General features: G+C 44.9%; 1 protein-coding gene across 2 annotated transcripts in view; it reads left to right on the top strand.

The window, feature by feature from the left end:
- The first annotated feature begins 1,445 nt into the window (after nucleotides 1-1,445).
- Nucleotides 1,446-20,172, top strand: part of ANTXR2 (ANTXR cell adhesion molecule 2) — a 145,104-nt gene continuing 126,377 nt past the window's right edge. Inside the window, exons 1-6 of one of the 2 annotated variants that reach the window (XM_032334698.1) lie at nucleotides 1,446-1,851; nucleotides 2,491-2,562; nucleotides 4,661-4,732; nucleotides 19,134-19,215; nucleotides 19,683-19,790; nucleotides 19,924-19,992. In XM_032334698.1, coding sequence (XP_032190589.1) covers nucleotides 1,700-1,851; nucleotides 2,491-2,562; nucleotides 4,661-4,732; nucleotides 19,134-19,215; nucleotides 19,683-19,790; nucleotides 19,924-19,992 — 555 coding nt within the window. In that variant the 5' untranslated portion in view covers nucleotides 1,446-1,699. Of the gene's footprint in view, nucleotides 1,852-2,490; nucleotides 2,563-4,660; nucleotides 4,733-15,526; nucleotides 16,578-19,133; nucleotides 19,216-19,682; nucleotides 19,791-19,923; nucleotides 19,993-20,172 lie in introns of those variants that run through there. The other variant, XM_032334699.1, reaches the window with a different exon arrangement.

The raw sequence follows: 20,172 nt of genomic DNA, 5'->3' as shown, positions 1-20,172 counted from the left end.
AAACCCTGTAATGGGCTCCTATAAAGTATCTTAATTGTTTGTCACAGTCTACAACGCACCGTGTGATCTGGCCCCTGCCTGCCTTCCTCACTGCATCTTACCCACAAAGTTCGAGCCGTTCTGCTTTCCTTCCTTTTTCTTGAATGTGCTAAGCCCATCTCTACCGTGAGCTGCACACACTAAGGGGAGTTTCCTCCTTTGGTTCTCGGAATAGCTGATTGCCTTTCTGAGTCACCTAGCCAGTCGTTTTCTATCATATTACCGTATTTTAACTCTGCAAAGCACCTGCTAATATGGTATTTACTTCTTTATCTTCGTTTTTCCTCCTCGGGCAGGCTGCAAGCTTCACGACAGCGGGCCTTGTCTCGTTCTGAGCAGTGCCACCGCATCAGTGGTCTTCAGGACTCTTTTTAAAGGGACTGGTTCCTGGTGCCAAAGCGCTTACGAACTTGGTGGTGCGTGGAAGACAATGTCGAGGCAAGGTCAACGCACGACAGCCCGGCCACAAACAGAAGGGCCGGGACAGGCAGCGTGTGAGTCCGCACCACAGAACTTGTTCTCATGAAGCATCGACTTAGATGACACAAGAGGAGGGGGGACACCTCCTGTTCCTGCCAGGGGGGCCGCAGGTTCTGATCGCCCATGTCAACGCGGGGAGGCGAAGTCGCAGGTGGAGGTGCGGGGGGCCAGGCGGCCGCAGTGCAGGGGCGGGGGCCGGAGTCCCTCACGCTTCGGCTCCTGCAGGAGTGCGGCCGGGAGGGCCTAGTTGGCTGCAAGATAAAGTTTTTAAATTTTCTGGAATTTGGGACAAATGACGGTTGCATGGGTTATTTGGGGGCACAACTTTCCGGTCCTAGAATTCTGCCCAGGGCCTGGCCTCCACCCCCTCCCCGCTGCCCGCACCCCTGTCTGGGCTCCGAGCCAAAGGTTCACAGCGCGGCTGCGGGCGAGGAGGAAGCGGCCTGGTCCCGGCCCGCGGCTCGGGCGGCGGCGGAGCGCCCGCGGCGGGGGGGTGGGGGGCGGGGACGAGCCCGCCCCGCCCCGAGGCGCTGCCCCCGGGGTCCCCGAGGGCCGGTCGCAGCCGCGCGGGTCGGGGCGGCCGCGGCGGACGGTGCCGTTCGAGCCCTCGGAGTCCGGCCCGCCCCGCGGGACCCACGGGCGCGTGTGGCTGCGGCGCAGGCCCCGCCCCCGGACGCGCACCCACACCCGGACGGCCCGGCCCGACCCCCTCCGCCAGGCCGAGCGGCCACTCTGCGCCGAGCCGGGGCCCGCTCGGCCTCCCGCACGCAGGGGAGCGGCCGGCGCCAGCGCGGAGCCCGGGGGCGCGTGTGCAGCGCGGGGCGACCCGGCCGGGGCGGGGGCGGGGGCCGCGCTCCACGTCTGCGCGGCTCCGCGGGTCCAGCGGCCGCCGGGCTTCGGCGCTGCGGGCGGAGCGGGGCGGCCCAGCGTGTCGGCGGCTGCGGCGAGCGCCGGGCCGGAGCGGGGGCGGCCCTCGAGCCCTCGGGGGCCGCGCCTCCGGGGCCGTCGTCGGGAGTTCCGGCGGCCGCGTCTCCCTTTGTCCTGCTGGGACCTCCCTCCCCGCCCGCCCTCCCTGCGTCCGTCCGCGGGTCCCGCCGCCCCGGCTGCTCGCCGTCCCCCGCCCCGGGGCGCGTCCCCGCCGAGCCGGGACCAGGGCGGTGGGAGCGGACGCGGCCGCAGGATGGTGGCGGGGCTGTCCCCGGCGCGCAGTCCCGGGAGCTGGCTGGTCCCCGGGCTGTGGCTGCTGCTGCTCAGCGGTCCGGGGGCGCCGGCGAGCGTCCCGGAGCAGCCGTCCTGCACGAGAGCCTTCGACCTCTACTTCGTACTGGACAAGTGAGTGCTGGGGGGGGGGGGTCTTCTGGCGGCGGCGGTGGAGGGGCCGTGGGGGGGACACGAGGCTGCGCGAGCGCCCTGGGGAGGGAGGCTGGAGCCCGACGGCGGGGCTCCGTGCGTCCCCGTCCGAGGGCCGAGAGCTCTGCCGTCGGTGCCGGCGGGGCGGGGGCTCTCGGTGGGGGTAGGGTGGGCGCTGTTGGCTCGTCCTGGGGCCTCTGGGGAAGGGGCACAGTGTCTGGGGCGGCCGTGTGCATCCCCGCCGCGCGGACCGGCCTGCCCTCGGCCCCCGGCTTTCGCCCCCTCGAGCTGGCTGCACTTTGCGGGGCCCCATCCTGGTCCCAGAGCTGCCCCCGAGCCTGCAAAGCCCCAGGTCGACAGACTTCAGGCGGTTTGCATTTCCCGGGAAGGAAGGTTGTGCTTGTTTCGAGGAGGCGGGATCCTTCTCCGAGCACTTGGGCAGGTGGTCCCCGAGGGCGGTGGGCTTCCCGGACACTCAGGCGCCCAGAGAATCCCAGGAGCCAACCCGAGTCCAGCCGCCGGGACTGTAACTTTGCTTGAGGTACAGGCCCGGTGACCCCCACGTACACGTTTTGTTGTTGTGTTTGGTTTGCTTCTGATCAGCTCGACTTCACTTCGCAGGTCTGGGAGTGTGGCTAATAATTGGATCGAAATTTACAACTTTGTGCAGCAGCTCACGGAGAGATTCGTGAGGTACCTCTGCTTCCCTTTCCCTTTCCAGGCCGGGAGTGGGAGGCGCAGGGAAGTAGCCCCAGCTGGAAGATGCTCCTGTTTCCAGACCTTCTGCAGGGAAAGCCTCCCCTGAAATGTTGATTTTTAGGTGCCTGCAGACCATTATTACATACATATAGTTACCAGGACGGCCCTTCAGTTGTTCAGGATTATTTCGTGGGGATCCCAGAAAGTTGGCTCAGGCCCTGGGGAGGCATCTTCAAATACTATTACACATGTCTTTTCCTTTCTGAATTTTCATCTGTTTTGAATTTCAGTTACGCTTTCTCATAATTTATCACATTAAACAAATTTTATGCTAATAGTATCCATAATGTATTTTTCTTTCCACACAATTCTTAACATCGTAGAGGTCCTCATTAAAAAAAAAAAAAAAGTGTTGGTAAACTTCAAATGAACATGTGTTAATAACCCACTACCAGAAAAGACACTTGTGTGTGTTTAAGAGAGGACTCTTGTTTACCCAATGTGTGGGCGTGTGGCTGGTTTAAAATTTAACTGTTCTATATATGCAGTAAGCCTTACTAGGAGACACTGGGTTTTCTCCTATAACAGGCATAACTGCTCTGAAGTACAGCCTACTCTCTTATTTACCGGTAACTAGGAATTAGTGGCATCTCTATTTAAAAATAACCCTAGAACACCAGGCCTTTGAGCCTTTTTTTTTTCTTCCTCTACTTCTTCTTCTTCTTTTTCTTCTTTTAAATGCAGTGAGCAAATGCAAGTTTATCAAGATAATGGAAAGGACACAAAAAGGAGCTGTATCATTAAATATTGCTTCTTTCAGTCTTGTTAGCCCAAATGTTTTCTGTAAAACAGGCTTGGATGATCAAAACATTTTGAAAGTCATGTTGTAAGTAACTTCAAACAATCTGTAGAGGCCTAGGCAATCCTTGCTTTCAGTTATTGGCAGCAGTAAACTTATCCCTATAAAAATGTATGCTTGTCCGTGTTCAATCATCAGTCTCCTGCTTAAAAGCCAAGTATAACACTCTCATTTCTGGACAGGGTCTGAAGTAAAACTGTCTAGGAAAGAAAAATAAATAAGGCCCTATATCTTTAAATGTGAAAGGCAGTAGAGACGGTTTATAAATTTTCTGATTTAATCTGAGAGTGTGCAGAGAGTATCGCATAGATTTTGATTGAAAGTAATGGATCATTTCAATACAACATTTTGAAAAAGCGGGGCTTTTATTTATTTGGTCTGGTTTGCAAGTTGCAATTCTATGCTACGCAGTTCTCTGGCTCAAATTTAATTGCTTAGTTACTAAGTCATGATACGTTGTAGAAAGCGACTAAAGGCTGACTACTGGATGAGAATGTCTTTAAATATGGAAAAGCCTTTGAGATCATTCTGATCTTCAGTTTATAGATCTTAGTTTCCTGTCTTCAGTTGTAGAGCTTGGTCGTAGTTGGGGGGAGTGTCTTGGAGACAAGAACTGGTCTGTGAGATAACATGCCTAAAGCTTACCAGATGTAGCTAACTGGGCCAGGGCTTGCCGTTGGGCAGTATGATGTTTGAGACTTGGACAATAGAAAAATGTCTAATCGAAACTGATTTGTGAGTCTCTTTCCCATTGTCCATGATACTCTTTAAGTTTTCTTACTTGGGGATCACTTTTGTCTGAACTCACATCATAATTGTGGTAATTTAATCAAACTGACTGCTCTCCAGCCCTTCAATGTTGCTAATGACAGTTGCTTAGAAGGGCCTGGCCTCTTTAAGGAGATGAGCTAGAGCAGGGAGAATACTGAAGGGAAGAAGTCTTGTCTTTGAAAAGATTTTAAGTCAGCATAGAATTCATCTTTCTAGTTAGTCTCTTCCCTGAATGGCCTTAGGGGTCGTGGAGGATGGCTTGAGTGCTGAGATGCCGTGACTCATCCCGGCCGGCTTCACAGTAATGTCAAGCAGAGTCCGTGTATCTATTTAGGAAGTCCCATTTAGAAGAAGCCTGGACCATCAGAGTCGGATTTTAACTGAGACTCCATAGCCATGGATCTGTATTACATCCATATTTCTTTTAAAACTGTTTTAACTGCCTCTTTTCTTATTTTGCAGCCCTGAAATGAGATTATCCTTCATTGTGTTTTCTTCTCAAGCAACCATTATTTTGCCATTAACTGGAGACAGGTTAGTGCATTATCGTTTCACTGTAGGCTTTTAGTGGAGACTAATCTTGAAGGAATGATTGATAATTCCAAGTGGTGATTCAGGCCTCCCAGTGGAGTCAAGCAAATGCACAGACAATTCAGCTCTGTTCACTAATAGAGGAGAGAGGAGGTGTGAGGAATAGGAAAGACCAGATAATCTGAAAATCAATATCGCTCTTGTGGGCTGTGGAATGTACAGTGAAACCCAGATACCTCCCTTCGTTGGGTACTCACTACTTCCCAACTTTCCCCTCTCTGGTACTATAAGTAGTTCTACATCCATCCTGTTTAAATGTAATATGTTAATCTACTAGGAATTTGCAGGACATCAGGGAGGAGAAAGATACAGATCTCTGGATAATTTACTAGATTCAGCAGATCTCCCACATCTTTCGTCTTACTCTGAGATCCAAAGGAACTTGCTTTCTATTTTTTTATTGTAGATATACTTATTTTGTGTAATAAATATGCTATATATGTAATATAAAATATAACATATAAACTTGTAACTATGTGTAAAAATACATATTTTATATACTTAAGTATATATAAATATAAATACAAATATAAAGATTATACCTATAAATGAAAAATACATAAATTCTTGTGAAAGATGTGGTGTTTTCCAAGTCACTGCCGTGGTTTTTTATATGACCTCTTCTGTGTCACCTGAAACCAGTGACAAGTTAGAATTAGTCACTGACATGTTTTAAAGAATGGCTAGTTTCCACTGGATCAGTTTTGTGTAGTAGACTATGAGTTCCAGAGTAGGAAGAGAGATTTTCTTCTTCATTTTTGTATCCACTTTACTTAACACAAAGTATGGAAAGATAGTTTTTGCTCAATTCCTGTTGGATGAACGGATGGCTTAGCATTCTTTTCAAATCACATTTCTCCGAACTGTTATTTCAGTCAGGGAGGCTGGTGTACTTTGTTTGGCATAATATGTGGATTTCTGAAAAGCTATACTTGAATACAGCTTTTTTTTTAATAAATTAATTTTTTCTTTAAAAATGTCAAGAAAATAAGTGTGCCTGGATGGCTCAGTGGGTTATAAAGCCTCTGCCTTCGGCTCAAGTCATGATCTCAGGGTCCTGAGATCTAGCCCTGCATCGGGCTCTCCGCTCAGCAGGGAGCCTGCTCCCTCCCACCCCCCTCCTGCCTCTCTGCCTACTTGTGATCTCTGTCTGTCAAATAAATAAATAAAATCTTTAATAAAAATGTCAAGAAAATGTAATTTTTTTATGTATTTTGTTTCTTTCAACTTTTTACTTAACCTCTGGTTAAGGAAACATAATATTTAAAGAAACTCAGGGAGAGAACTTACTTACACGTTGCAGAATTAATTTGGAAAATTATGTGTGTATATATATATACATATATATACACATTATGTGTATATATATCCATACATATGGATATATATATATATATATAATATATATATATATAAACTTCTAATTTATTGGTGCTTTAAGTTTCGCTTTTTCTGGAGAGGAAATGCCTCTGTAGATGAGGCGTCTCGCTCACGACCTTTATCTTCCCTTTGAGCCTTTCCTTCCGTACTTTCTTGTGTACGTCTCGGTGTCAGAACAACAGGAGTCCCTTATAACCCATATGCAATAGCTTTGCTTCCATGAAAAGAAATTTTTTTCATTGCCCAGTTTAATTTTCAAAGATGCACATAGATCTCCTAATGGGGTCTGTTTATTAGGAGAAGGAACAGACAGTTCAACATTTACCCAGTGCATATGTAGGGAAAAGCCCTCGGCATAACGCCAGACACAGAGTAGCCACAGTCGTCACCTGCTTGTGCTACCAGGTTCTGTGTAGGCACTTTCCGTGGGGGTCCTCCAGCACTGGGAAGATGAAGAGTAGTGATTAGCCAACCGAACTGGTATTGCTTAGAAATGCTTAGAAAGGGGTTAAAGTGTTAATCCAGTTTGGAGAGTCTTCCCTTATGATGGGGGGACTCTCACAGAGCAGAGGCCTGGGGGAAAGAGGCTTCTCTCTGAAGAGGCAGCAGATTGAGGGTTGCAGTGGAGAGTCACTGACCCAGTTTCCTAGCCAAATGGTCAAGGACAAGATAACTTAACCTCTTCAGGCCTCAGTTTTGTCCGTTTATGTAATGGTGACAGCGAGGATGGTGACAACAGTATCTGCGTCACCAGACCGTGTAGAACGAAGTCCGTGAATGCGGAGAATGCAGGACAGAGCCCGGTGCGTGTGTGTTCGAGACGGAAGTTCTGTCCTTGTTACTCTCCATTTCTACTACCATTATTATTACTTAGTCTAGGGAATATGTAGTGTTTTCATGATTAGGGAGGAATGATGCTTACATAAAGGGATAATGGTCCTGCTTAAAAGGATTTATAATCTAGGACGGATGTGAATAATGCTGCTTGAACTTAGATACAGTTCACTCCTCTTACTCTTTTTAAATAATGATGTGTTCATTTTTAATGAATTGTACTATCTGTGGCATGCTGAATTTGTGTGTGGCGGGGGCAGAAAGTACACTAAGGAGGCCTCGGTTAGAATTACAGCCGTGCCACTTCCTGATTCAGAGACGTGGGGCGGATCATCTGCTCAGTGTGTCAGTTTTTATGTGTGCAAACGATGACAGAATTGGCCATGTTTTCTTTCTTTCTCTTTTGAATCTTTATTATTGATACTCTTTGCTTTCTTGAGAGCGTTTTTGTAAAGATCAAAATAAGACAATGCAGAGAAAAGTACTTTGTATATCACGGAACGGTTTCCGTTAAAGGGTAATATTTTCTGTTCCTAGTTGTTCTTTTACCAATTTTGTTTTATTAAATCAGTAACTTCTCAAGTGTCTCTGTCCTGGGTATTTGGTTAGAGGGTCACTTTTCCTCCATTACCTGCTCTCAAGGGTGTAGAAACAGCTCACATATTTAGATACAAAATCCGAACAAATATTTCCACAACTATTGTGGATCTTTGTTTCAAAGCGTCGACAATGGAATTTTACCTATAAACTTTATTGATGTCCTAGATCACATCACACAGAGACCTGATAAAATGAGACACACAGCAGGTTCCAGAGTTCTGGTCCTATTGCTTATAATTCTTCATTCCTTTGGTCATTATGAGAAGTACTTCATGTCTCTCAGAGTGTTGCTAAGTATTTTCGGTAGAGATGAAGGAGATTGGAAGGCACCGAATCCTTAAGACAGAGCAGTGTCTTATAGAATTTCAACATCGTGTCCAACACACTGTAAGTACGTGAATAGAGTAATAAACTTGGCAGGATATGATCAGTTCCACATTTTATATACTCAGAATATAAAAACTTTACCCTTTTAAGTGTTTCAGTTTGAGACACTCTCTTCTCTTGCCCCATGATTTTTGTCCTCTGGGTATCCATTGACTCATTCATCTACTTATCTCCCTACCTGCTTGCCTACCTTATATATGACGTATTGGGAATTACGGGCTCTGCGGGCAACACAAAGACGAGTAATCTAGTGTGTGTGAGAGTAAGGAGTGTGCAAATGCACTTAAATAGCTCACGGCTGGGGCGCCTGGGCAGCTCAGTCGGTCACGCCAGTGACTTCGGCTCAGGTCGTGATCCCAGAGCTCTGGAATCGAGTTCTGCATCAAGCTCCCAGCTCCATGGGCAGTCTGCTTCTCCCTCTGACCTTCTGCCCTCTCATGCTCTCTCTCTCTTTCTCTCTCTCTCAAATAAATAAAATCTTAAAAAAAAATAAATAGCTCAGGGCTGTATTATAGGATCAGATAAAGGAAAGTCCTGTGTTGATTCAATATGGACACATCTGGCCTTTCAATATTAGGGAACATGAATCAAGAGTAATTTTAAAGGATATTTTTAGTTATTATGCTACATAACTGAGGATAGTGAATTATGCTCAGCTCTATTCAATATGATCTTAATGATGTGAAAGTGATTTAGTTGAAAACATTTAGTGAACAGTTATTATGTGCTAGGCAGTGTGCAAAATGCTTTCCATTCACTACCTCATTTAATCCTCATATTAATACACGTAATACATGCTATTATTATCTTAACTCTACAAATGAGGAAATGGAAGCTCAGAAAGGTAATGTAGCTTATCCAAGGACGTACAGCTAATACATGGTGAGGGTATAATTAGCCACGATGGTCTTTTAAAGTGTAAGGTAGCACATGCCCCTCTCATGCTCACCACAGTTCTGATGGCTTGGGATGGAAAGCCCATGCCTCCCGGTGGCCTAAAAGCCCTACCTAAATGCCCTCACGCAACCCTCTCCTACCACATTGCGTGCCACAGTTTAGCCCACGAGTCCTTCCGTTCCCTGAACAGGCCAGGCTTGTTCCCGCATTATGAATTTTGCTCTTTCTCTGCCCCAGGACTTCCCCGGGCTAGCTCATTCTTATTATTAGGCATCATCCCTTGTGCCCCCTCCTCTGAGACCCTGAGCCTGGCCATCAAGTCTACAGGCGCTCTGGCCCTCCTCCTCAGAAATCTGTCACGATAGTCTATTTGTTTATCACTTTTTGAAATTTTTCTGTTAATGTATTTTGATCTCCGTCGCCCTAACTTGCACGAGAGCAGAGGGTCTTCTTTGTCTTGCTCGCTCATGTATTTGCTACTAGAACAGAGCCTGGCACACAGTAGATACTCAGCAAATGCTTGCTGGGTGAACGGTTGAATTGGTCTGACTCTAGAACCTGCGTTATTAACTACTATAATATATTTTCGCTCTTTGAGACATGATAAATGATGACTTAGATTTGCTAAATTTCTTTCCTACTCTTGTAGATCAGTTACAGACATTTTCAACTCTCTTTTTAGTGTATTTGTTCCCAAATTGAAAAAGTCATATAATTGTTTGACCTGAGCACAATGATCAATTACTTAAGAAAAAATATTCCTGTGGCAGACTTACAGGAAATTAAAGGGAGAAGTCATTTGATTAAGTTTAGAGAATATATACATTTCTGTTATTTGAAAAGATTTCTTCTTATTCCTTAAAATATGATTTAAAATTTTCCTTGTGATAAAACAGCCCTTCATAGGAATTGGTAGCTTATAAATCGGTTCATTAATTTTGCACAGAAACTTGGCAGTATCTGTAAAACTTTAGAAGGTTCCTATCAGCCATTCTTCTTTTTAGGACTGTGTTCCACAACCCTAACCCATGTGCAAAGATAGGTCTGTGCAAAGTGGACCCTGCAGTGTTGTTCTTAATAGTGAACATTGCATTCAGTCTAAATGTGTTTCAATTGGTGTAATTAAAAAAATATAGAATGGGATGCTATGTAGTCATGAAAGGAAAAATCCGTGTATATTAACATGAAAATATATCTAAGATCCATTAATTGAGAAAAGCAGGTGGCAGAATTCTCTGTTAAGTATGATTTTGTTTTCCTAAAATAAAAACAAAAAATCTTTAGCCATTTTTATGGTGTGTGTGTGTGTGTGGTCATAAATGCATGGAAAAAAGTCTGGAAGACACAACAAGCTGCTGACAATGATACTGTCTTAGTGAGAATCAGGGTAGGGAGAACCTTCATTTTTAAAATTTCCATGCACATTGGTGATTCAGTTTTATTTTAACATTATTATTTTTTAAAAGACATAAACAAAACCAAAAAAAACCCCAAATGCTCAAATAAAAAAAAAAAATTGTTACTGACTTCTTTAGCCAGAGATAGCTGCCTTAGGGACAGAATGGAATTTGGGAGTTGGAAAGAGAATGCGTTCAGAAAGAACACATATGGGGCGCCTGGGTGGCTCAGTGTTTAAGCCGCTGCCTTCGGCTCAGGTCATGATCTCAGGGTCCTGGGATCGAGCCCCGCATCGGGCTCTCTGCTCAGCGGGGAGCCTGCTTCCTCCTCTCTCTCTGCCTGCCTCTCTGCCTACTTGTGATCTCTCTCTGTCAAATAAATAAATAAAATCTTAAAAAAAAAAAAAAAAGAACACATATCCAGTTGCTACCTTGGGGGATCCTGAAGGCTCCTTTTTAAAATGAAATCAGCAGGCGTGGACCTTGAGTCAGGTAGACACGGACGCTGCATACTAGTTGTGTGACCTTGGGCAAGTAATGCCACTTCTTGGTGGCCGGTTCTCTTGCTCGATGGAAGGAGCGAATCGTTCCTACCATATCACCACGTTAGGGCGATGACACGCCTGTGACCCATGGTGCGGGCCGGGGTCGAAGGCCGAGAAGGAGTTCGGAGGTGATCAGTGTACACCACCGTCACTTCCCCGGGCGGCAGGATTCGAACCGCAGTTCAGAGAGGCCGGATGAATTTGCTCGAAGTGACACAGCTCGGTACTTGGGGTCCGGCCCCGGACACGAGCGCTCACCGTGGTCGCGCCTCCGACTGGCTGGCCGTGTTCCACTTCTCGGCTTTGCACAGTTCGACTTTGCCGTCATCCCGAGCCCGGTTCCCTTACAGACCAGTGATGCGGAGAGCGGGAGTCACTGTGGTTTTTGTTGTTGGGAATCGTATTGGAGAAGTGGTTCCTCCCGGTCAGAGAAGTCCGCTTGGGCCACACTTGGTGCAGATCCCGAGGGGTCCTGGCGAGGCAGCAGCTCAGGTCCCGGGTGTGGGTGCGCTGACGGTGACTTTCAGGGCGGCCCGCATCTGCCTCACGGTCTCCGGCGTGGACCGCGGGGTTCCTCGGGCCCGGGAGCCGCACCGGCGCGGGTGGAGAGCCGCGGAGGTCGGTCCTCCTGGGTCACCGGACGCCGCGGAGGTCGGTCCTCCTGGGTCACCGGACGCCGCGGAGGTCGTTCTCCTGGGTCACCGGGCGCCGCGGAGGTCGGTCCTCCTGGGTCACCGGGCGCCGCGGAGGTCGGTCCTCCTGGGTCACCGGGCGGGGAAGCGGGGCGAAGCGTGCACCCAGGCGGCCAGTGCGGGCTTCGGGCGTGACCCGCGGGCCACACGCCGCTAAGCGCCGACTAAGCTGCAGAGAACTTTTTCACAAAACCCAGACCGCGCACAGCACTGTGTCCGCAGCTGTTTCTGACTCTGGAGCCGCCGCCTTGGACTCGCGGGTCCGGACTCCGGACCGCAGAGACGCTGGCATAGGTCGGCCGTGGAGCCACGTGCTACAGAAGCGGTCAGCAGGCTGTGATCCGTGACGGAGCCCTGCGGGACTTAGTGGCTTCCACAACGGCCGTTTTATTGCCGTTCACAACGCGGTGGGTGGACGGCGTGGCCGGGAGGTTCCTCCGCCCCATGGGTGTGACCTGAGCTGCCGTCTTTGGGGGCTGCGGGTTCTTCTGCAGCTCAGCTGGAGCTGTTTGGTGGAATGGCTGGTTCTCCTCCGTGGGACCTCCTTCTGCGGCACAGCTGCCCGCGGAAGGATCACTGCGGTCCCAGACGGCGTTCCCGCCGCAGGTGTGGCAAGAGGAAGGACGCAAAGTCCCCATGTTTTTAAGGGTCGAACTCAGATGGCCACGAGCATCCCTCTCCCTTACCCGACGGCCAGGCAGTAGCAGTGCGAGGCCAGATTCCAGTCGGGGGACGTAAATGCCGTGTCTGGATGGGAGAGCGGGCCTGGGGGGGTGGGAAGGGGTGGACAGAGGTCGTCGCAGAGGTCACCTGCTCTAGGGTCCATGAAAAGTAATAATGAAACTCCAAGATGCATCTCTTTCAAAAGAGATGTAAGCTTGTCAGCTTAGAGAAAAGATAGAACCCTTGCATATAACCAAAATAAAAAATTAGACTGTAATTTGGGCTCTAGTCTTTAGATTCGAGTGTGACCTGTAATCCCTCTCAGTAAAGTTTGAATGCGAAGTGTCCTTAGAGAATTACTTTCATAATTTTTTATTAACCTCTCCCTTTCTTTTATTCTTTTCCATAAATGAAAATGATTTGTTTATTAACAACATTAATACATTCTCTTTTACTTTTATATTTTTAACATTACCATTATGTTCTTCTTGAATCACGTTAGCATAGATAGGCACATTTTACTTCACCTCCATAATTTTAAAAAGTATTATTAAATTTCAGCTATCAAGTACTTAAAAATTAACAAAAGCTCAGGTACCTTCTAGTGCACTGTGAGGATGGAAGTTTTCTTAACTGAAAATGACTGCAAATTTTTAGAAATATCTTAAAAATTTTAGCTGTGTAAGAAGTACATTTTGAGGGTGTTGGTATTCAAGTCTATATTCTTATTCAAGAGCAAGAGTCCACACTCACGGATGTGACTTGTTGTTTGTGTAATTTAATATAAAGTTTTAACAAGGTGTGTTTTGCGAGGAAGGAGTAAAGGCACAGCTCCCAAATGAGGCTTCTGAACTGGGACTAACAAAGCGATAATCGTCCTTGAGTTTCCTTCTGTAGAGAAGGAGACCAGAGTAGAGCAGGGGTATAAACACTGGGTGATGATAATGGACTCCTGCGTGCTGTGCGGTACACGCAGGATTCTCCATGGGATGGTACCTTTCGTTTTGATTAAATTCTGCTACGTAAGTGCAGTCCTCACCCCCATTTTTCAGATGGGAGAAATGGAGGACCAGAGATGCTACCTAACTTACCCGGAGTTGCAAAACCTGTAGGTGTGAGGGTTGAGAATTGAGGCCCAGGCCCGGTTGCTAGAGCTGTGGGCAGCAGCGTTGATGCAGAGTGACGAGGGTGTGTTGGTGGGAACCTCGCTCGATCCCTCTCGCGTGACCTGATTAGGGAATTATAGAATCATAACTAATTACAATTATAACTCATATCTGTTAATATTTCATCTGATGGTGGTAGTGTACACTGATAACCTTTGTACCAAACACTTCATATGTGTTACAATGTGATAGCTTTTCCAGAAGAGCAGCATGGCGGTGGAGAGGAGAACCTGTGAGGAGGAGAGTTTGATTTAGGTCCTATGCACGCTCTTTCTCTTGTCTCTCTTCTGCTACCTGCTCTGTCCAGGCACCTGCTACCTTCTGAATGCTCAAAGCCGAGTTACATTATAAACATCATCGTGGGCACCCCAAAATATCTGTAAAATGAGTGAATGAAATCCCTGCTGGGCAGGCGTTATCATTTACATTTTATGGAGATGGAAACTGAGCCAGTAAAGGGCCGGTGGGTGCGGTTTCTTAGCTGTAGAACCAGACCTTAGCTCACCTCTGATTTACGCAGTCTGCAGGCCTCCCTCCCTCATGACACAGCCTGCCCCGGACCTCTTCCCAGGACCTTCTCCCACCAAAGTTCCACGTAACACCTTTCCTCCTCCTTTTCCTTCCTCCTTTCTGGTTTCTTCTTCTTCTTCTTCTTCTTCTTTTTAAAGATTTTATTAATTTGACAGACAGAGATCACAAGTAGGCAGAGAGGCAGGCAGAGAGAGAGGAGGAAACAGGCTCCCCGCTGAGCAGAGAACCCAACACGGGACTCGATCCCAGGACCCTGAGATCATGACCTGAGCCAAAGGCAGAGGCTTAACCCACTGAGCCACCCAGGCACCCCTCCTTTCTGGTTTCTCTGGTTTCTGTATCAAAGTGTTCCAACTCTCAATTTGCTGAGGGAGTGCTCCTTGGAATCGAGGAGAAAGTAACCTGGTCAACAAAACCCTGCGAACATGGGAAATGACTGATACCAACTGAACAGCAGTAGTACCTACCACCTGCTCGTACCTGTGACTGACTCAGTACTTCTTACGTGCCACTGAATCCTCACAATGGCCCCGTGGGGGAGATATTTTCATCCCTGTTTTACAGATGAAGAAACAAGATAGGGCTTGGAATTAATCTACGTTCTCTCTGGCTATAAGCTGTACTATCTGAGAAACTGTGTTTTATAGTTAAAAAAAAAAATTATCCTAGTTACCCCCAAACCCTTTCAATGGAGGACTGACTGGCAAAATACTTAAGGAAAAGAGCATTCCAATAACATGGAAAGCTTTTTAAATTAGATCAGAGGTGGGTGCCTGGGTGGCTTGGCTGGTGGAGCGTCTGCTTTAGCTCAGGTCAAGATCCTGGAGTCCTAAGACAGAGTCCTCTGGCGGGCTCCCTGCTAAGTGGGGAGTCTGCTTCTCCCTCTGACCCTCCCCCGTCTCATGCTCTGTCTCTCTCTCTTTCACTATCTCTCAGATAAATAAAATATATGTAAAAAAAGAGGATTCGATCAGAGGTTCTTATTTCTGGGTAAACATTAGAATACTCTGGGGAATTAAAAAAAAAAAAAACAAAAACCCTGACCGTATCACAGACCACAAGTAAATTAGAATCTCTTCAGTTAGAGCCCAGAAGGGACTTTTTTTTAACGCCCTTCTGTGATTCCAGTGACAGGCACGGTGGAGCACTGAGATGTAGATAGGATGTAGATAAGATGTAGAGCTGTGTGTGGACCACTGGGAGCCCTTCTCTCTACCACCGCGCAAACTCAGTGCTCACTAGTGGGAGGTGCTCAGCAGGTGCACGTACATTGAGTGAAATCTAGAAAGAGTTTTGAAATCTGGAGAGTCAAGAGGTTGTCCCTTGGAAAGTTCAAGTACTATACAAATGTATTGTATAAACATAATGTCCTTAGTCACAAGCAGAAGGTACTTAAAAAAAAAGTGCCTTAATTGTGTTAGTTGGGCAAGTCAGCATTCTCTGCCAATAATTTTATTATGTCACTCTTTACAATATATATTTATTTGAGTTATGACATGGACACCTCCCAAAATCCAGTGTTCTATGGATGGAGAAAAGCCATCGATGGGTCCCAGTGTGTGGTGGTGTGGTTGCTGTGTTTCCTTCCCTTCTCTTCTTGTCTGTCCTAACCGTTGCCTTCCCTTTTAGCTCTCCCTTCTCCTGCTCAGCAGAGAAACTGGAGAGATACTAACAGAATGGAATGTGTTAGTTTATGGATTAAAAAAAATAAGTCAGTGTGTTTTTGCCCCCTCTCTCTCCCTTTCTCTCTGTCTCTTCAGTCAATGTAATTATGATCTAAAAAAGAGTTGATTATAGATTTTAGCCCACTGATTCTCAACAAAAAAATCAGAGGTTTACTATCCCATTAAATTTGTTTCAGTTCTGCCTCTTTCCAACAGGTATTGGAAGCTGCAGCAAACATCACAACATTGCAGAAAGATAATAGCATAGAAAAGTCAAAATCTTGGATAAGAGGATGTAGTAATATGATAACCATAGGAACTTAGTGGAATTCTGTGAATGAGTAAGAAATTAACTGTAGGCTTCCCAACAGTTACGGCAAGAGACAGTTGACATAGTTGTAGTTAGCAGAAAGGAGGAAGTGTGTAGTGATTACTCAGGGATGACGAGAACCTTCTGCCACGGACCTTAGAGGGGATGTTATGTGTTATGATAGCAGCACCCTTGACTACAGCTGCACAACAAATACCAAAGTGGTTTCAGTATCACAATTCCTGTGGCAGGAGACATAACGTGAAAACCAAACGTGGTGAGGTTGACCTAAGATGCTGAATTTGAGCTTTATAGCGTGCAGTGTTCCCTTTGTTTTTATCATCCCTCACTTTTTTCTTTTTTTTTAGAGCTTTCTTAGAGTTGCAGTTTCGATGAATCAGTTCTCTTTTTAACCTACGACATCATTTTGTTTCCCCCGCTCCCCAATTAGCTGTTTGCTAACAGACAAATTTAGAACTTATTTTCAGTTGCTTGGCATCTTTCGAAGGCCTGAGATCTGCCTTGTCCTGTTTTGGCTTTTGTTTTGCCCTGTTTTGCCCTAAAATGACACTGGTTGGTGGAGGCTGACAGACTGTAGTTCCACTGAAAGGGGATAAGACCAGGCTCATGTGTGTTGGTGTTAGCGACCGTTGGCAAGAACACTTCGCCTCCAGCGACCGTGTAATGATAGATCCGTACTACTTAGAATATTATGGTGTCAGGTATGGTTATGGGTAGAAAAGCCAGGGCTACTCTTCTTCTTCCGGTGAAATAAGCTAGCTGAGTCCTGCCTTCCAGAAAGATTCTGCATTTTATGCAGGGCAAGTTCTTGTAGCCTCGAGTCCTCTGCTGGTGTTGTCTGGTTCTTAGAAGTAATTAAAGGGTGAGGTGAATCTGAACTGAATGGAGAAGACGTTTTTTACCATGTTACCGTGCAAAATCTGTTTGGGTAAACTTGAATTTCAGTTGTCTTTTTCACTTCCCTTTTGGCAGCAAACATTAATGCTTGAGGACACACTGCCACTCATTTTTTGGAGATACCGAATATTTGGTTTTGGTCTGGATACAGACAGAATCAGTTTCAAGTTGTGTCTGTAGCTACTAAACCTAAATTTTTAGATAAAACAGGCTTATAAAGTAGGTAATTTACTCCATCATCTGTGAAATTTTGAATCTTTTTCCTATGGCAAATTGAAAAATTTATTGAACACTACTTTGTAAAAGGCATTATAATTAGTAAGTGAGAGTAGGAAGATACATTATAAATGGTAGACCTAGCGATCGTCCACTGTAAACTTCCAGTCTAGTTGAGAAGTGAAAACATTACATTAAGTTAAGTTAAATTAAGTACGTTATTTTAAAGTAGAAAGTTTTTGAGAGACAAAGTTATTTATTGTGTAGTAGAAGTTGATGGTGGATATGTTTGGGGTACCTTAAGAAAAGAGTATAATGAAGTTAAAGATAGGTTCACAGTAGGCTGATTTTAAACCAAGTATTAAAAGAGACAATCAGCGTGTCTCGGTAGAGATTACTGAATCAGGAAGGAAGAGGATTAGGATCATATTTTGAAACTTATCTTATGTTTTTGGGAAACTCCTTGAGATGGAAAACTTGTCTGATAATAATTTTCATTACAACATCAACACACAATCACTAAGTTACTTTTAAAAACACGAGTGTAGCTCTGGTGAGTGACTCATGTATTTCAAATATTCAAAATACAATATTGCAGCATGATAAAACTTTTTTTTACTATTTTTGACATATGTTTTAATAGTGTATGATATATGTTTTATGCATATAATTTTAATAGTGTATATGTGTATATATATAACCTTTTATGTATGACTCTAATAAGTTACTTTTTATAATTTTTCATCTATCATTCTTAATTGTGTGGTTGCTTTTTATGTTTTATTTAAAGCACTATATTTCAGTTTACATTGCGGGGACTTTTTTATTTAAAAAGGTGCTTTTCCAGGGGCACCTGGATGGCTCAGTCAGTCAAGTGTCTGACTACTTATTTTTTTAAAGATTTTGTTATTTATCAATCCCAGGAGCCTGGGATCATGACCTGAGCTGAAGGCAAATGCTTAAAGACTGAGCCACCCAGGGGCCCCAAGTATGTGGGGACATCATCATAGGGTTGTGGGATAGAGCCCCTTGTTGGACTCTGTATGCAGTGAGCGTGAAGCCTGCTTGAGTCCTTTCTCTCTCTCTCTCTGCCTCTCCCCCAGCTGGCAAGTGCTCTCCCTCTCACACACACAAAAAGAGACTTTGCTTCTTTATAAAAACTAAAATTCTGAAAACAATATATTAAGTTCTATCTCTCTTCTGATCCTTTAAATTAAAAAATTTAAAACAAAATTTTGAGTTTATTTTGGATTGTTTTTGCCACATTGTTGTATTTATCTCTTACGATTCTTAGGGTTTCTCTATTTTTCAAGGGGTCTTTGGAACCTGTATTGAAAAACCCTGAAAAATTGGTCTTCTCTTACTTAATACACACAAAATAGCTTTTAACAATGTATTCATGCTTCTTTTAGACATACTGCATTGGGATATTAACTAGTCATGATGAAAAGATTATTCTATAGTTTTTTTTTCATCTTTTTCCTTCATATTGCCTCTTTCAAGAGCCCATTACCATCCATTTCTCCACCCATCCGCCCACTTATCCTTTCCTTTGCTCATCAGGTAGGTGCTAAGTACCTACAGTATGCAAAAGAGTGAGTGAGTGTCTGGAAGGGTGAGAAGATGCTGCAAGTGTGCCTAGATTCTGAGACACACGACTCTGGGAAACAGGTAGAAACTGTGAATTTCTATAAGTAACGGTTACGTAATGTGCCTCAGAAATTTACAGACAACAAAGAAATTTCCAGCTTGTAGGGTAGTGGGTAAGTGTTTCAGAAATGCTTTTTCACTTAAGCTGACCTGTACAATCCTCGTTTGTTTTGGATGAAGGAAAAGGTTTTACTCCTTGGCCTTTAGTCAAACAAATATAATAGAAGGTACCTGTTCTCAGCTCAAAAATGCCTAGAATAGACCTAGATTTTTCAAGGTATTTCACATTGTCAGTGCTTTTATTTTTTTGTAGTTAAAATATGAATGCTATTAAATACTTATTACATAGCAAAAAGTATGAGAAGTTATGTCCTCAAAGCCTGTGTTCTTTCCTCTTCCTGAAGGAATCTTGATTGTAGTATTGCCATGTTTTTTGATAAGTGCTTATTGTGATCTTTGCTCATTTTTCTTTTGTTTAATTTTATATTTTTCAGAAGCAAAATCAGTAAAGGCTTGGAGGATTTAAAAGATGTTAGACCAGTAGGAGAGACATATATCCATGAAGGACTAAAGCTAGTAAGTTCTTCAGATTTCTAAGTATGGGAGAGAATGTTTTCTTATTCTGTAATCCAGTAAACTCTAACTTTCTGGTCAAACTCTAAGACCTCACTACATCTTTATCTTTAAAAAATTAAAAAAAAATTTTAAATGCTTTTAGTTGTTCTGAGGATGAGACTGATGGACTGTGGTGGTGAGAAAAATTTGGATGGCATTTTGCTTTTTAAGGAATTTTTCATTTTCTGTGTGGTTATTTTCAGACTAGTCAATCAAAACTTAAAATGTATATCCTTTAGACCCAATACTAAGTACTCTATAATGTGAATCTATGCATATTTCAGATAAAATAGTTAACACAGAATACCGTTTTAAAAGCCAGTCTGTAATACTTTGCTTTTGTCAGACTCATAAATTCAGCTTGATGGAACATGCTGGTTAAAAGTTAAGATTAAATTGTTAGTTGGATAATTATTTTTCATTTTCAGGCAAATGAACAAATTCAGAAAGCAGGAGGCTTAAAAACCTCCAGTATCATAATTGCACTGACAGATGGAAAGTTGGACGGTCTGGTGCCGTCATATGCAGAGAAAGAGGTGAGTATCGAAGTGAAACCGTTCTTCAGACCCCGGTGTGCTTTGCTCTGTGTCTCTGTGTCTCCAGCCCGATGTTTGAGTAATCCTGACCGCCCTGCGCTGCTCTCTCTCTCTCTCTCTCTCTCTCCTCTAGGCAAAGATATCCAGGTCATTTGGGGCTAGAGTTTACTGTGTTGGTGTTCTTGACTTTGAACAAGCGCAGGTGAGTGCAGCAGGTCTGCAAACTTCAGTCTAAATGACGTCATTGTCTTCAGAATCTTTTCACCGATGGCTTTCTGTGGCCCTAATTGGTTGCTAACCATTTTCTACGGAGTGATTTTGAATTCTGCATCAATAGTGTCTGATTTTGATCAGTTTCATTACTAAAAATGAAACTCTAAAG

Source organism: Mustela erminea, chromosome 2 (assembly GCF_009829155.1).
Source record: "Mustela erminea isolate mMusErm1 chromosome 2, mMusErm1.Pri, whole genome shotgun sequence".
NCBI classification, from domain to species: Eukaryota; Metazoa; Chordata; class Mammalia; order Carnivora; family Mustelidae; genus Mustela; species Mustela erminea.
Note: the sequence above shows the minus strand (reverse complement) of the source record. Positions and strands in the feature narration are given on the sequence as shown.